Source organism: Ammodytes marinus, assembly GCF_949987685.1.
Source record: "Ammodytes marinus genome assembly, chromosome: 10".
Taxonomy (NCBI): Eukaryota; Metazoa; Chordata; class Actinopteri; order Uranoscopiformes; family Ammodytidae; genus Ammodytes; species Ammodytes marinus.
This window is the reverse complement of record NC_137214.1, coordinates 22580331-22599216: the sequence shown is the minus strand read 5'-3', so window position 1 is coordinate 22599216 and position 18886 is coordinate 22580331. Positions and strand designations below refer to the sequence as shown.

General features: G+C 42.4%; 1 protein-coding gene across 1 annotated transcript in view; it reads left to right on the top strand.

Moving 5' to 3' along the window:
• rapgef2b (Rap guanine nucleotide exchange factor 2b) overlaps positions 1-18886 on the top strand; it is a 109517-nt gene that overhangs the window by 48410 nt on the left and 42221 nt on the right. Inside the window, 3 exon segments of the mRNA XM_080035422.1 lie at positions 8224-8299; positions 10652-10819; positions 16018-16035. Of these exon segments, the coding sequence (XP_079891548.1) occupies positions 8224-8299; positions 10652-10819; positions 16018-16035 (262 nt within the window).

The window sequence follows — 18886 nt, the reverse complement described above, 5'->3', positions numbered from 1 at the left end:
TTCACAAATACATTACATTTCCGCCACTCCAAACCTGATATCCCAGTGTTTCGAAAACACAGTGTAATTGCTTCTCTCTGCTTGGGGAAGGATGCTGGGATGGTGCCACGAGAGATGGCATCAGCATAAATATCCTGCAATTCTGAAGAAACAAAGCATCCGGGGTACCACCCATTAGTGGAAGCTGGTGTATAAACAATAAATGAATGACCTTGACATTGGTAACATTTTAATAATAGTTGTAGTAGTATAACACGTCTTGGTATTCATAATGATTGACAAACACTGTAAGTGTTAACTAAGAATTATATTTATACAGCTTTATACATCTGCTTTATAATGCGTTCTAAACCATTCATGAAAGAAGGTGAGTTTGTGGATGGATAATAATTATCTACGACACCTTCAGAACACTTAAGATTCACGTTTCTCTCTCCAGCCTTCAGCTCAAAGCACTGATTACCACTTCTGAAGCCAAGGCCCAAATGTTAAAATGCTGCGATTTCACAAGTGGATCTGTTACATGAACCATCTGTGTGGGCGTCTCGGAAAACAATGATCTTTTCATCCATTAAGCTTGCATAACACACACCTACGGCCACTCAGAGCTCCGGGCCGCCCGCCACTTTAGCCCTCGGAGCAGAGCGGTCCCCAGCAGGAACTGTGGGCGGGTCGGCAGCGGTCATTCTCCAGAACTTTCACATGGACGTGGGAGGCATTTTAAAATCCAAATACCTGATCGGAAATGTGCCACAAAGCTGCTCCCCTCTTAAATATAACCTTCTCAGTTTTGATAAGGTGAAAGTGTGTGTGTGGGATGCCGAAGGGGGATTTGCAGGTATTGGAAGATTAAAGTTTAAGCCCGACATCAGTCACGTGGGAGAGAGAGAGGGCTCTGAAAATGTTTGCTAAGCATATGTTGCAAGGAAACCTGTGTAGGGATCTACTTTGCTGCAGGAGAACGTGTAGGGTTGTTTATAATATGTTCACTTTGTTTTGAGTGACATCATCTGCACTAAATTATACACTTGATGCTCAAACTGTACACTGATCACTTTCAATCAGAAGGACTTGACTCACAATATAAAGCAGAGGAATGTATGTTCGGGACATTGTGTTAAGAGCACAGTGCACTCATGGCACAGAAACAACAATGGCTTCTGCATATGCTATGTGCATGTATCAGTCAGTAGCATATTCAACCTCCTACACATAAAAATTACATGGCATTGCTTCTTTGTTGAAATCCTCTCTCAGAAGCAAACGTGGACAACAAGACCTCAGAGAGAGTGTCAGGGAGATAGTTGGCAGTACAACGTTTGCATCCTTTATCATACCAACATTTAACCTAGGTTACTTTTCACCATGACTGCGATATTTCCATGACTTAGTAGTAGTTGTTGTCGCCTAAATTTTGCTGAACCTCAACCATTGAGGTGGATGTCAGCTATACACAGCAAGACCTATTTGCCCAGCACCCATTCTGATTACATTTTTCAAGTCAGTACTGTCTTACTTAACTGGAAGCCATCTGATGACATGGGTGGATGCATGACTATCACATTTCCCGCTTTATCAGCTGTGTCAGTGTTGCCATAGAAGCCTCAACAATTCTTCAATTCTACCAGGCTATATTCAGTTGACAGTATTTTTCTTCCCTCACACTTGGTCATTCAGCTTTGTTTATGTCTAAGCAACAGAGGGGAAAAAAACAATTGGAGATAAAGTGAGGGCAAAATGGCTTGGAGGGAAATTAGTTGTGACACAAGGAGCTGAGCGGAGTCCAGCGGGACTTCCTGAAGCTTTTAAAGGTGTTGTGGTGTTGGGTTTCAGACAGACCCCGTCCAGAAATGGCTGTTCCTATTCACGCTGCCAGCAAGGTTGATAACCTGATATGCCTCTATCAGTGTTTCCCTTTCTCTGTTCCCCTCCCCTCGCTGGTCGCTATAGTGAGATGTGATACAGGGGAAGAGGAATGACTCAGTCATTAGGTGAAAGAAGCGGGAGCTCTGTGCTGTATTTAACCCAGTGTGAAATCATATGCAACCAAGCAAATAAATCTTACTAAAGATGTGCACAGAATTAAAACGTTCAGTATGGAAGAAGTTATAGGTCCAGTGTTTCCCCCAGGAAATGTCTTAGTCAAGGTGGTCACTGTCTAGCCGTACAGGAGGCGCGGCGCAGCGCCGCGGCAAACATTTTGGGGGTATTTTGCTCAAAGATGCCAATGCGCACTAAAGAAATAGTTCTGTTTATTTGAATGACACTGACCTTACAGTTGTGCAATTTTGTTTGCTATGTGCACACTGGCCATCATTTATCAATTTTGCGTGGAAACTGGTGCAGATTCTGGCGCAAATACCTCCCTACGCCAGGTGTCGCGTGGTATTTATCAAACAGGCGTATCTCGCCAATCTCAGTGGCCCTCATTTATCAATCTTGCGTAGACCAGAAAAATGGGTGTACGTACATTTCCACGCAAATCTCAGCATTTATCAATATGGACGTGAGCGTAGGGTACGCTCAAATCCCACGCCAGCTCTCAGCTCGTGTACGCAAATTTGAAAACGGCTTGGACTAGCAGTGCAGGCTGTGCCGGGTAGCCGATGACTTTGTTGGACACTTATTAGAAGATAATACAAATGCAGTGCAAATAAGACCGAAATAAAGATATTAATCACTTAAAAATGAGCAGCTTATGTGCAACTGAGTAGGAGAGCTGATTCAATAGTGCGCACACCGGCTGCATGGGACTGCGTAAGGGCAGTTGTCTCCGTCTTGGAGCAGCTGGGGGGACACTGAGGCACAGGGGCTGCATTCATTCAAAATGTTAGCCTAAGTATTAAATATGTAGGCTAGTAGACATACACTGCTCTTTATGATACAAAAAAATACACGGCACAACATTCAGCTTAACATTTTATTTATTTGACGCACTTTGTAGATGTTAGTTCCTCTTTTAATGTGTCATTAATGCTAAAGCGAGCGATTTATTTCCACCGTTAACCGGCACGTTGTTCCTATCTGCTGGTGGAGCAGGACGGTGGGCGCTCTCACAGCTGATCGCTGCCGGGTCGGCTTGTGCAGCTGACGGCCGGGCTGACCACTCCTGCCAAGCGCATGCTGTCATACAGTAAAACGCTAAATGTGTTATTTTTAGTTTTTAAAACCCTTTTGAATAGTGCTATCTAAAAGGGCCAATACATTCTAATCATTCAAATCTCTGCAGACGTGTATTTATTTTATGGGGACCATTATCGGACAGTTGGTGCGTCTTTTTCTCCTCCACCACTTAGGCTATATTATGCCCGCAGCCCCGCACCCCAGTTGGTTGCATTTCAGAACAGCAACACGCTTTTTTTAGTGGCGATTTTGAGTCAACACCAACGCTGTTGACCGCAGCAGTTATTTCCTTCCTAACTGCTAGCTGCCTTCTGTCGTTCTTTGATGCTGCTTGTAGGCTAATGCTCCGAAATTAAACTCTTTTTTTTTCTACTTTCGCTGTTATTCTGTCAATTTCTACTTCAGGGAAGTGCCGTATTGCGCATATCCATGTCGTAAAACCTCTGGGCGAGGCCTCTAAACTGAGAAAATATAGGGGCGTGATACGCTCGTTTTCATCCGCCGCATTTATCAATAATGGCCTGGCTTACACTGGCCCTCATTTATCAATTTTGCGTGGAAACTGGTGCAGATTCTGGTGCAAATACCTCCCTACGCCAGGTATCGCGTGGGATTTATCAAACAGGCGTATCTCGCCAATCTCAGTGTATGCCAGGCCATTATTGATAAATGCGGCGGATGAAAACTAGCAACTGTTTATGAATTTCACTGGAAAAGGAAGTGGAACCATTGATCATCACTTATAAGTAAAGGTAGGCTATTGTCTTTTGCAAGTCTTTTTTTGAGGTCAAGTCAGTCCTCAGTGTTACTTGGCACTTAGCTTTGGTTTGGTTTCTTGGAGTTTGAAAGATCTAGGTTTTTACAGTATTGCTGACAAGTAGGTTTAAACCAGATACTTTACTAAGTTGAATTAAGGGAAGTGTGGGATCCAGAATTTTTGGAGCTTGTACCATATTAGAGAGTACAATTAAATATTTCCAAGTCCCTGCTGCACTGTTTTTGACCACCATTATTAAAGAAGTACAGTCTGTTTCTACAACTTGTATAGAAGTTCAACTAAATGCTTCTGTTAGGGTCAAATATTGACTAGAGTTGCTTGCTAGTTGCCAATCATGTTTGTTTTTCTTCAGTTGAGTGGTTTTAAGGCTAATCCTTCACCCGCCATGAAACTGAACTTACTAAGGCTTGTCTTGAGCTGTGTTGTTTGCAGTTATGAAATCTGCGGCTGAAGTGGATACTAGTGAAAACTAGAATGTTCATGTGACACGACTCAGACCTGTCCAACTGTTTTTAATTGTATTGAGTAAATTCTTTAGATTTTATTCAATTGATTATGATATACCTTTTAAGGAAATGGGAGGAGAAAAGCTGTCCACACCTACCCACCCCTCAATAACTCACACACACATGACCACACAAACACCTCCCTCTCAGTCAGTTGTAACTCTGTAGCAGGAAGTGAGTCGTACTCTGGAATGCTGGCTGCTGTCAACTCACCACATTACACAGAGAGAGTGAGTGAGAGAGAGACAGTGGGGGAAACAGGGATACGGAGATAAAGACACAGAGAGAGAGAAAGAGAGAGAGAGAGAGCGAGAGAAAGAAAGGGGCAGAGCCATTGGGCAGAGGCTGATCCACACATACTTTCAGAGCCGCACACTCCCATTCGCACACAAATCTCAGAGCAGCGCTGGGCATTGCGCATGGCGGTATGTCGCAGTCACACCAAAGTCTCGGGACTTGGAACATGCTTACTTTAACTGTGGACTCGCAGTGGACTAACGGTGGTGATATTTAAGAAGGAAGGATACTCTTTATCTTATCAGGTGGGGGTGTCACACTGGGAGCAGTTAGGAGTGTCAGAGGTGAGTGTCCACATTACGGCAGCACTTAACTCCTGTGTATGACTCACCAAAGCTCTGCAAATAAACTCCCTGTGTTTTTGGTTGTAATTTTAAATTCTGAATCATCTCCGAGCCGGGATCTGGTTGCAGTAAAACCTTCAAGTCTGGAATGTGATACACGTCTTTGATGTTATTTTAGATCTGTCAGTGTGCAATGTGTACTGCCAGTAAAAAAAGGGTTGACTTCAGAATTAGACTAGACTTTTGGTAACTTGGAAACCAAAACAAAGATGTAGCTCCTGCTGTGGGGAGAATGCATGATTGATTGCTATGCCATTCTGAGTGGCTATTGACCAACGTATCAGCCCTTCTCTGCTTCACTCTTCTACTTTCTCTACCATTACAATGTCTGTACAGTTGTATTTCGGGAGCCAAAAGTCACGAGTCAATTTGCAACAGTGTCAGCTTCTATTTCAGAAGTGGCAGGGTAAAGGTTCAGGGCACGTGTGTGTGTGTGGTGCGGCCACACTCATCGGTCCAAGGCATTCTGTTTATGTTTGCATGGTTGAAAGGTGGTTGGATGGTCAGCAACAGCTCTGAAGGGATGTTCTTAATAAACCTTTCAAGCTGGATGTTGTTTTCCTTGACTTTACCAGTCGTGTCCGATCATTCTTGACACTCCCTTCCTCTCCGTCCTCTGACCTCCCCTTCCCCTCACCTCTGTGCTGGGTCTTAAGTCTTGCATAACCAGGGAGTTTAAACTTTGTCCTTCTTAAGGGTCTGGTTGGTTAAAGAAGCTGGTCTGCCCTCTCACCACTTACTCAGTTAAACAGCTTAACGGCGTGGGGAGTGCCCCGCCATCAGACCTCCTCGTTTCGCTCAGACCAGGGGTACAGATTAGGGATTGCACTGGTTAAGTCAGACAGCAGAACGGACCCGAGGCTTTGGTGGTGGGCTGCCGGGCTTGCAGAGTTAAAGGCTTGTGATGCATGTGGTATGACATTCCAGACGCCCAGGCTTGTTGAGGGGAATGTGAGGCCACCGATGCAGATGTCACTCAGTCAACTGAGGGAGCTTCAAGAATGAATTAAAACGATAAAAAATACTGGCCGCCTGTCTGAAACCAGCTCATACAAAGTGTCTACATCTACATCCATCTACGTATCAGATATTGTATATTTGCTCAGGATTAGGCATACTGCAGTGGAGGCTTTAATCTCCAAACAAGACACTTTTGTGTTAGAAAAACCCTACCACCCCCCCACTCTCCACTTCCATAATCCCTTCTTTAATATCTCACATTGCCAGTGGCATTTGCCTCCTGCAAAATGGAGGATTGGATTACTAATGTCAGGAATGTTATGGAGAAACATGATTGAACAAGTCTTTTTGGTGTTTGCATTTGGTGGCCTAACATGTTTTGTGATGCGTAATGGGTGGAATCACTGCCCCCTTTTCCACGGTAGAGCTAGCCAAGGGAGGCTCAACAGGATCAGAGCGGGTACCGACTCCAAATATTTGTAAAACCAGATCAAAAGAACTTGTTCGTTTCTCTGAAGCTGTTGCCCAGCTGACAAATCATCTTTGCTGGAAATAAGTTGCAAAAGAATTACAGTTGTGTCTTCTTTTGAGAATTTGAGCGAAACTACTGAGTAAGCTCTACATACTGGCACTCTGCTTGGGTCTGGTGGAATTTGGGCTTGTGTATGTTGGGGATACAAGCTTAGTTAAAAGGCATTAAACTGAAGCTCAGGCAAAGCAAACAGAAACCATCAGCATTAACCCTCTCACCGCCTTCATTCACTTACCTTGTTGTAGTCAGGACAGTCACTCAGTGTTGTCTTTGATTTCAGTTTATGCTTCCAGTAAATAACCGTGAGTCATGTGAAGGTACTTGTCGAACTGTTGTTGAAGGGTCCTAAGCAAGTTGACAAATTAGTCAAGTAAAATGGCAGCACTGGCAGAGAAACAACAGAACTGCTGACAAAAGAGGGAAAAACACAAAAAACCTTGTCTGTGAAAGGAGAAAGAGAACAGCAAAGCAAGCTAAATTTACTTTTAGAAATGAAAAGGCACCTCAACAATCATTATTTGCTCTTCGCTGACGTGTATGGATAGAGAAGCACCCACTATTGCAGTTGGCGAGTATTTATTTTCTGCCTGGACAAAGCTGTCCACACAACATGTAGCCACAGGCCCAGGGCTCCAGAGCATTTAGGCCATGCTGTGTCAGAGGGCTGCACCTGTCTGTGTGATTGATAAAAGCTCCCACCTCCACAGCCTCAGTAAATGTAGCCACTACTCAATGCTCACTTCACTGTGAAGATCTTTCTGCATCCTGCTCACTTTCTATCAGCTACACAGTGACTGAGTGTCTCAAATGGCCCAGTAAATAGTGGACTCTTATGATTGTTGCAGAGCTTTAAATGTATGTTCCATAGGTTGTATGTTGTTTGATATAATAATTCAGCTCTGGACTGATGAGGTTCCAGGCCACCCTTTGAAGTGTAAAAATCTTAATTCTTACTTGCTGGTATCAAATCCCAGATAGTGAATCTAAATATATCAAAACCGTGATGCAAAACACGAGGCATGCACACAAATGTAACAGCATTGTGTGTTTGTTTGCAGTCAGCTGAGTTTTATCTTGCAAAACAATCGGCAAACCAACAAGATACGGGTCACATTCTGCATTGAAAGATGTTAAAAATAACAAACAGGGCGGTCCTCGTGTCTCTGCATTGAGGTTTGGTGCCAGACAAAGGCTGCGTTCTTCAGCATCAAACCCACAAGATGGATCTCCTCATGCTCAGAATTTCCATGGCCGCTGCCCTTGGTTGAGACACGTTGCTCTCTGCTTCTCACCCCGTTCCCCCCTCATTAGGAGCAAGACATACTGTAAGAATTGTGACGTCATGAGAGTGGACTTTTCCAGGGGCGGGTGTTTCCCCTAAGGTGGGAGTGGCAACAGCTGAAAGGAGGAACTGTACATTCAATGCTCCTCTGTTCAACATTTTATACAGAAATTCCACATTGCATAATTTAAGTATTACCTATAGACTTGCACAGACATTTTCGTGAAATGTCAGTGCTTTTTCTACTGCCAGGTTTAGAGGCCACACTGAAAATAAATATACCATTAACTGACTGCCCATGGATACAACCTAAACTTTTACATTAGGTGCTCTGCTTTGGATGGTTAAAGGTTGACTTCACAATTCTTATTTTTCTAATAATTTTCTTTATTTATTTCCAGTTTTGGGAAGCGATCAGCAGGCAGCTTGCGACGTGGATGTGAGTGCATCGTCCTGGAACCCTCAGAGATGATTGTGGTGAGTGCCATTATTTCAGACTTATCTTAGAGAGCGATATTGCAGAACATAACAATATGCAGCAGCAGAGAACACATCACATTCTCCCACCTGAAAAAACAAAACATTTTAACTTATACAAACTGTGCGCAAACACCTATCATGTGTTTATGTAAATCTGCTTTAATGTAAATCATTGCGTTCTTCAGATACTTGTGCAGTGGAGACTCACGCTTAACTGCTGTTGTGTCTGAAGTTGCATACTGTGAGTTATGATCATTATTATTATGTATGCCCATGTGAATTGCCAAACCCACATTACCTACACAGCATAACAAACTGCTGTTAAAGCTATCATATCGACTAACATCCATGAGACTTGTTCCTGTGATGTATACCAATCTGTCCTAATGCCTCCTATTGTTAATTCATCACAGTCTTAAAGCACAGCTGTATTTAACTATGGTCTTTGCTGAAGTCCTTCCAGCATGCGTGGGGCTGCTTGAGTTCAAGACTGGTAGAAAATCCGACCCAGTTTTATGGCAAATCAAATATTAGCAGAAAAAAGACTTTGCTAAGAACAAATCATTCCAGTGTAGCAGCACAATACAATTATCTGTTGAGAAGCCTCATGATATGTGCAGTTCAGAGCACATGCAGTTCTGCTGATTATTTTGCACTAAATGGAGGGAAGTATACTACAGACATAATCGACTTTGCTTCACTAATTTTTTCATTGCTCTAAAATTGGAAAAGGTAAATAGGTGCCTATAACAAATTCCTATCCATCCATTCCCCAAATCCTTTCATATTGAAAGAGGAAGAAATTTTTATGAAAAATAGTGATATGCATGCAAAACATTATTCATATTATCTTACTTATTTTAGAGGCAGTTACCAAAGCAGTGCTAATATATTGACTACTTTGGCCAGAAATACTGTGCACACTGTGGCAAATTAAGCCAACGTGTCACACCATCGTCACACCATCGCTGACTGAGGATTATTTTCACTGCTTAGATGTTATTTTAGATACGTTACTGCCACGTCAAAATCTCATGCATGCATACAACAAATCCACCTTTTGTCATCTTTTGTAAAGGAAGATATCAAATATAGCCCCCGTCTTGTCTATTCATAATAATAAATGGTTGGTGCTAATGCGCTGGTGACAGCACATCTCAGAAATCTCTGTCTCACATGATGTAATGGCTGTATGTCTAAATGAATGCGCGGGTTAGGTGTTGGCGGTGGACTGGGATCTGTTAACTGATCCTGTATCAGCTACACACACATCCCCTCAGTAATAACACCCTCTGCTCCGCTCATTGCAGACACTTTCTGGCCTTACCCCTTTTGCTATAACGGATGCCAACCTGCCCCTATAATTACTTACAGGGTTTTGTGCAGCTGGAAAATAGATGCACACGGATAAACTCTGCCGCTACAAGTTTGAGCAGCGCGTGGAGAGACACACACAGACATGCGGTTACAAACACGAGCAAAGAGACTAATAAAACGTCTAAGTAAGGAAAAAAATAAGCCGCTCATGCGTTGGACACAGACACACACACACATGCATTGCACACAGCGATTTGCAATTAGACACACAATCACACTTATGCCCCCTCTCACACAGCTCCCCTGCCGTTGTCATGGCAGCAGTTGGTACGGCAGAGAGAGATTTTGGTGTTGTAATCCCAAAGGCTGAGCGCCGTGAAATGTGAAGCTGCAGTGAAAGTAGCAAGTGACGGGAGAGGAGGAAGAGCTCCAACATATAAAAAATCAAGTTATACATGTCATTCCATCATTACTCAAAGCCGCCATGCAACAGTGGTCCCATTTAGGTAGTATTTAACCAAAACTGTAATGACTTCATTTCATTCAATGTAATATTTAAGTGGCATCTTGTTCCAGTTTCCACTTGGAAAAGGTTTTATTAAAAAATATATTTTTTTGTATAAACTCTCCTCCCAGTTCATTCAAAATTGAGACTTTATGTCGTTTAATCATGCAATGTCATCATGGCTAATATATTTAACACAGACTGAGAAAGGTACGTCCATTTCACCTGGCTATTCCACAATGCTCTCTTTCTCCCACCCTCACTCTTACTATACCTCACGTGTTTCTATCTCTCACTGGCTCTTATTTAGTGTTTTGAACAGCCTTTGACGTAGGTGTGTGCACCGTGCATGCAGCCCACTCACACTTCTATTTTTACGCAATGAGATGAATGGGGGGAACAAGGAGGGGTGGGGAAGAGGCAATGGGCGTATGTTTATTTCAGACAGTCACTCTCTCTCTCTCTCTCTCTCTCTCTCTCTCTCTCTCTCTCTCTCTCTCTCTCTCTCTCTCTCTACCGTTTGCCAGGTGGACTATATGGATGAAAATGAGGAGTACTTTCAGCGGCAAGCCTCGCACAGACAGTCCCGTCGGCGCTTTCGCAAGATCAACCAGAAAGGGGAGAGGCAGACAATTATCGACACCGTGGATCCGTACCCCACCGGAAAGCCGCCCATAGCCCGGGGATACCACACGGTGAGTTGCAAGCCCGCGCTACAGTTTATGTGTTTACCCCTCGCTGCGGTGGAATCGCTGTGCTGCTGCGTCTGTTGCTTCTGTTGCCAATGTTGTGCCCTGTTTGTTTGTGTGTGGTACTTTCTTTCCTCAAAACCTGTTTTACGGTCCTGCTTCCAATTGGAGCTGAACATTTCTGTTTGGTAGCCTCAGCTTGACCCTCTGTTTTACGTTGTTGTGTATTGAAGTCATGTGGCATTGGGCTAGACACTGGGGAGTCTGTTTTCTCAATCTATGCATTGAGCTCCCCTGTTTTAATTGTTTTTTTTACCATTCCTAAAAGTTGCAAGTTGTGCGTGTGTGTGTGTAATCTCTGTAGCTTCTGCTGGCTTGAGTTTGTTGATCTACCCCCTCTTTCATCAATGTTTTGTAGTTCATTGAGAATCCTGGGTAATGTTTCTGTGTGCCATACCTGTCTCCTTTTAAAGTATGTTTGGGCTTCTAATTTTTAGATTTTAGATTACTATGTCAGAATGTTTTTTATGTTTTGTTTTTAAAACACTTTTTGCACACATACTTTTCACATAAACACGCCACACCAATCCACCACTGTATTACTTGTCCTCCTTTAGTTGTGTTTTTAAAGAGTCACATGGTGAAAAGGGGTTAGAAGCATATGCCTGAAATCCAACACTTGCCTTGATTTGGTTTGGAAATGACACATATTGTTGTAGTAAATTAGATGAAGAAAGGTACAGCAGATAAAGAGAATGTGGTATATTGTGATGTTTTTATTGTTACACAAGATGGTGAAAATGGAGTAGGAAGTAGAGAGTTTGAGAAAAGGAGAAACTTCTGTGGGCTTTCATGAGTGCTTCATATGATACAGTTCTTATTTAGTACTTTTCCTGATTTAGATAGTGTTTCAGCTTTTTATAGGCTGTGTTAAGGGATTCCAGTCCAGCAGAGGGAAGAGTTAGTTTTCTGTTTTGTTGCATCAGGCTTCCTCCCCTCTGTGCTTCCTTACTCTGGGAATAGGAAGCAGAGTGTGTTCACACTAATGATGCAAAATACCCAGCATGCAGTTGTTACACACAGCTTTTCCTGTTCTGCGCAATTTCACTTGCATTCCCTTCATTCCTGACGCTCCCTTGGGGGGTTCTGTCAGTGAACCCTATTCCTCCTGGAACACATTCAAACAGTCGTGCATAAATGCGGTAATCTCCATCTTCCTCCAGCCCCACCCTGATTCCTAAATATAGACCGGCTGTGTTTTAGTTTCAAACGACTGCACTGAACTTTCTCATGGCCCGACATCTCCCCGTCACACACTCAACTCTCCCCGCTCTGCTGCTGTCCCTGTGGGAAGGATGGAGCCGGATTGCCATGGCAACCGGCTGTCCCAAATGGGCTGTGCTCGAGTGCACTTAGAAGTACAGTAGGGAAGGGAGCTAACTTAGCAAGAGTGCAGTACACCGCTGCTACTGCTGCTGCTGCTGCTGCTGCTGATAGAGGGCTGGAGGGGAGCAGAGCGACAGAGAAGCTGCATCTGGGCGGATGCTAAACTGACATAGCAAGCTAATCTCCCACGTTCAGAATGCAAGGCAACGCTGAGATTTTCCTCCCTCCTCCTCCTACCCAGAGGCATATCTAGGAGAGGTGAGAAATGCACCGACGGGAAACTTGGGATCGAAGAAAAGGAAATCTGTCTGGCAGGCAAGGTTTTTATTCAGCTTAGTCACTCCTATGGAGGCTCATGTGATGTGAGGCTGGGCACGAAAACATCACAGGAGCCACTGCTCTCAGGGTTCCTATATGTGAGATACACTGTGGACAGATCAGTTTAGTGTAGGACTGAGAGGGTTATTTTCATAGTCTTTTTTTCTTTTTCTTTTAAGATATTTTTTGCATTTTTATGCTTTTATTGATAGTGCAGAGAGACAGAGGCGAAATGGGGCAGAGAGGGGAGTGACATGCAGAGAACGACCGCGGGCGGGAATCGAACCCGGCTCTGCTGCTGGGCCCGGCCCGGGAGGGGGACGCCTTACCAACTGAGCTAAAGGCGCCCCGTTATTTTCATAGTCGAGTACTTTCTCATTACAATTTTTGATGGTCAATAAAATGTCTAAAGACGTTGCAAAATGCATCATAACTTTGCAGTGCTTCAAATTTCAGTCCTTCATTTTAATTTCTTCAATTTAACATTTAATATTATGGAGAAAAAACTGATACAGCCTCGCATTTGAAGACTTTGAACCAGTGATCGTTGGATGTTTTCTTGATAAGTGACTTTGATTATTAATTAATTACCAATACTGTTGTTTAATTTCTGCTTATTGAATAATCAACCAATTGTCTCGGCATGTTCAAGACTTATCTCAAACATAGTATTCATGTTGTGTTTTGTGTACAATGCTGGCAGACCGTGATGCATTTCCGAGTCGAAAGAATAAACTGGGGTTAGTGTCATTATAGATACCGCAATCTAAAAAAATATAAAATATTTTTTAGATGTCATCATATTATTATATTGTCACAGTAAAATAATCTCAAGGTAATCACAGTAAAAGTACTTAGTATATCGCACTCATTATGGCCCTTGTCCAAGTTATATAATGTTTTAATATTTGATATTGAATGTTTTTATTTAAAACTTAATGGTGAAGCGCTGCTTTTGTGAGCATGATGAGATGTGACGTACCAATGCCAGTCGCCGTCCTCAGCACTGCATTAAACCCTGAAATAGCTCATGCTGTGCCAGGGCCCAGGAGCAGACTAGCCTTGATTGTTGCCTAGAGATTGTTCTCTAAGTCCAAGGACACATGTTTGATGGCTGCATTGGGCAGAGTGTGAACAGCCTTTGTCCCTGAGCAACATGCTGAACACACTCACTCTAAGTTGCTCTGTATAGTGCTGCTAGCTTAGTACCTAAAAAATAAATGCATTGCTAACCCAGTAGTGAAACTCCCACTGGGAGTGCTGACACCCACACACACACACACACACACACACAGACACACACACACACACACACACACACACACACACAGCTGTTCCTCAGCCCCCACTCACCACCGATCTGATGCAGTTTGTTATGGGAAATCATATTTTACTCAAGGATCATAGCTGTGGTTTGAGCAGTTTGCCAAAGTTCCAGGAATGTAAATGTCAGAGGTTTAAGATAGACATGTGATAGATACATGTCTGTTGATATAGATGTGTGGTGGATAAATCAGGGCAGTGGAAGAGGACAGTGTTTAGGATTCAGCATGTCTGCTGTGTGCTCAGAGCAGTGGGTTAATGATTTGGTTGCCTTGTTCAGATTGGACACCAGTTATATTATATCATCACTTTGACACACACACACATACACACCCTATATTCTCCCTTAAACACTCATAATCTCCATTTCTCAATAGCTCTCCATTTTGCACTTTATCTCATATGCTCTATCTCTTCCTCTAATATCAACAGCCAGTTGTGCTGCTGACCTGCGGGACATACGCACACTCATTTTCTCTCTGATCTCTCACTCTATCACTCACTTAATGTCTTTGTGTGGATTCTGTCTGTCGCTCAGTTTGATATGAAATGTTGATGTGCCTGCAGTGCCTTCAAGCCTTTGCTGAACCCTACACTTCTGATTTTATCCTTAACGAGTTGTGGAAATTTCTATTGTCTTTTTAACCCTTTGGCTTTTTTTATTCTCCCTCCCTTCCTCTGCTTGCATTGACCCTCCTCTTGCACACCACCAAAGACAGACACCCCAAACTCTCTGAGCCTATGAGTAACATTGCTCCTCTGGGGTTGACTATGTTGCCAGTAGGGCATCGAACATCCAAGGCCCCAAACAGCTGTTCTATAATCGTACAAGCAGCAGGAGGCAGACAATCAATACTGCTCTTACTGGTTTCCTCCACCCGGGTGGCCTGGGCGGTTAGCTAGGCCTGGCCCTGTAATCAGAAGGTCACAGGTTTAATCCCTGCAACAAGCCAAATGGTTCATCAGTGCGTCAGGTACACTGTTGGAGTGTCCTTGACGGTGACATTGCTCACTCACTCATCTACTGACTAGTACTTTGAACTGCTTTAAGATGGATATGGAAGATTCAGTCCAGATAAGTATGTCATTATGTAGTACCTACGTACTGTTTGAGATTACTTTGAGACACTGTAATTGCAAAGATATCACATATATGAATGCAAAGATTGGTAGTCCTCACAGGCTTCTGAAATTAATTTGTATGGTCGTACTGTACATGGTAACTGTGTCACTGTGTGTTTATGTTCCTGTTATTAGGGCATGACAAATGTGTATTTATATTAAATTAGCAATTTAAAAGAGACAATAGATATCCTTTAAAACACATGTATAAAGGAATTGTTTCAAATCCGTTTAATATAAAGCTAAAGGGCTGAAGCTGGCTAGTTTAGCTTAGCATAAAGACTTGAAATGACGGGTTAACCGCTAGGATTACACCAAAGGTTTCACAGTTAATTTGGCAAAGATAAAGAGAATCTTAAACCACTACACAGTTCACCTTATAATTGGGATTCGTATTGTCTGTTTAGAGGTCAAAAATGTCCTGCAGTGGTAATGAGGAGGTAAGGTGGTCTGTCAGTAATCCGCAGGCATGCTGAATGTGAATATGTGTGTGTGCATAGCCGGAATAATAATGTGAGTGTCTGCGTGTTTTCCTGCCCGTCCTTGGCTGAGAACACTGAGAAAGTTGAATAGACACCACTTTGAAATGTCATTTATCTGCCGAAGGCCAAGAGAAACTGTTGAAAAAGATGTTGCTGTTGAATCTTGGTTTTAGATAACAATGAACACTTTTATTACACACTGTAAAGAGTACTTGTCTGCAATAATACAGGGAGGCATTTGTTTGCATAGAAATGAATGCTACAGGGAAAACAGCTGAGCTATCATCAAGCAACAATGGAAGCTGTTGTTACTGGGTGAATAGGACGTTTGAGGAGCCATAACATTTTATTTTTTTTAAATTAACAAGGTTTTGGAATGTACCGGTAGTCACTTTGCACATTCTTTCTCTGTCTAACATGGATTTGTTTCTTACTGTGGTCCATAACTCTGCATTTTAACATGTCTTTCATTCAGCTTTCATTCGCCATTCCTCACATCCTTAAGTGGCATGTCTGATAACTTTCATCTCCTCTGCTTCTTTCCATGACTCTCTCCTTTAATCTGGCTCCCAGGGATGCAATAAACCTCAGGTACCGTACCTATTAGCAATGTTGTCTGTTGTGTGTGTTTTATAGTATATGTGAGTTAGTGTGTGTGTTTGTGTGTCCTGCTTTTCTGCGTTTTCTAGCCGTCTGTGTTTGTCTGCTGGGTGTTTTTATCGGCATCTGTCCCCCATTAGTGGTATCTGTAGACACTGGTCGATTTCCTTAAAATAAAACCTTTCATTTGTTGGCGTTGAGGCTGATGAAGACGAAAAGGGGGAAGCTGACAGCGCACTCCAATTGTATTTAACCTCAAATATCAACAGCAAAGGCTCTATCTTCTCGTTCATTGCATATTATCCTATATTTGATGGGAGTAACAAGCGTATTTGCTGAAGAATGGACCTCATCACGCCCTGTTTGATGATAAAAAGTGATAACTTCGCTCTGGTGGAGCCTGTGTGCCAGTAAAGTGAGATAATGGCAACAGTTTAGCTGATTGAGGTGCATGGTATCTCAGACACTCCAGGCCTCTGTGCCGATGGGCTTGATAATGCTATTGACTGTCTTGAGGCTCTGTTTGGATTATTATCACCCCTGCTGTGTGTGTGGGTGGGGGGGGGGGGTTCTATTGGGTCTTACCTCGCTCTCAAAATTATCTACTGATTGTGCTCTCAATGTACTAAGGTTTAGATTATGACGGCATTTGAAATACATTTATCCATGCAAAAAAAAGCTATTCTTGGTATTAGTTCTGCACAGAATGTAGGTTTAAAGGTGGGGTCAGTGATTCTGTAGAACGCTCGCTCGTTGTCAAAAAACAGTGTTAATACACAGCCTAGGCTCTCTACAGTGGTATGTAAACAAAGGGGACCCACCGTAGCTAGCAACATGCCACTTTACAGAGCCTAGGGTGAGAATCACTGGAATTGTATTTCATTGCATATTCAGTACGCGCACAGGTAGCGGATTGTGAGGACATATTCACTGATTTTGCTTAAAAAAGTTATTTTGACAACACTCATCGCTGACTCCACATTTTGAAGCAAATAGACATGGCATCACTGTTCCCAGATGGGTTATAATTTCATATTATACAGGCAGAGAAATGGAATGGCGAAGACGAGGTTGAAAAGATCAGAGCCTAAGGTGTAGAGCATGCAGACCAGAGAGAAGAGAGAACAGACCCGTCACTCCCAACCACAGAAAAACCACGCTCCTATTTTTAGAGCCGTTATGGTTTCGTTTTTTGTGACAACCTGCTCTGCTACCGCTGTGCACGGATACAAAAGCCTTAGTTTTGAATTGACATTGTGAAGGAACTGCAGCACAAGAAAAAACACTACATTGTACAATGTTTGTTTCCGTCTGGCTTTGCTTGCCTCTTGCATGCCGTCATCTGTGGGTGAAGATTGTCTCAGAATACTAGAGTCTTAGGGCTCTAACTAAGGATCATTTGATCATAGATAGATCTGTCAGAATGATCAATGAATATTTCGTCCATTAACTGCCATTAATATCGAAAGCCCAAAGCCCTGGTTGACCTGTTCAAATTGTGTGTCCAATATACTAATACATGTTAAGACAAATTATGTCAGCTCCAGAGCTTTAAAGATTACATTTGAATTAAGGAAAGGCAGTGAAGATGACTTGATTTTCCCATTTCATCATGCTGATAAATGAAAAGAGCACAAAATGATTGTAGTTCCTATAGTATGAAATGCAATAAATGTGCGTTTTTATTTGCAGTTGTAGTGTCAGGTCCTTTGTTATTTCATAGTATAGAGAATCCACGTGTTAGTTCTCCCAGCACAGACAACAAAAGCATAATCTGTTTTTGTAGTTATTTATAGCCAATTGTCATAAATCACCCTTTAATGGAAATAGAACAGATATTTTTGGCCTGGCCATAGTCAATAATAATAATACAGCTGAAATTGTGCCTGTGAGGGAAAAATAAGCTACTCATTTACAAAACTGTCTGTGGCACATTTCTCATCCAGTGTTCTAGAACACGCTTACTGACATTCGTGAAGCTTTTCATGTCAGTTTTGACATTCAAAGACCTTTTTGAAAGTTGAGTATTTTTCAAAAAGCCTGACAGGTGACATTTATTTTGATGGTAATGAGCCTGCACGGTCGGGGATAACAAAGTAAGCTGTTTTTTGTTGTCTGTGTCACTTAAATTGAATCAAAATCTGTCTTAACAATTGAAAAGCAAAACTGTTTGATCCGTTCAATGTTTAGCTAGCATGAGACAAAGATAGAGACACTCAAAATTTTAACAAGAGTGAATATTCTGTTCGTCTGGTTGAGTTAAGGGTTAAAATGTGTTTTGTATGAGTCTAAAAATTTAAAATGTAGAACAGTATTGCTTCATGTTGGCTGCACACGTCTCGTGGATGCATCATAATGTTGAGAAAGACACTGATAAGAGCATGATGTAAGACTGGGATCATAGAAGTTTGATGCTAAACCTTGCCATAATATTGTTGTATTAAAGGGCAAGTAACACCGGGTTAAAAACTGATATTCAGGTAAGCTCACAGGCAACAATATGGCCAATAAAACTGTCTATATATGTAATATCCTCTTACATGAAGTTGTTTAAATGTGATGAACTGTTAAGCTGTAAAAGATGACGCCAATTTAAACAGAATTCCACATGGGCAATTATTCTTCACCCAGCGATCCATTTATATCTGACTTGACACACCCTCCAACATATTACACCTATAAAAGCTGTTTTAAATCCCGACATAACGACTTCTTGTCTCATCGGGGAATTATTCACTCTCCACTCAAGACTTTTCCCTTTCACACAACAGCGGTTTTTGAGATGATCACTGGCTGTTTGCTGGAGAAGGATTGTCTCTAAGTTATTGGCGTGCGTGGCCTT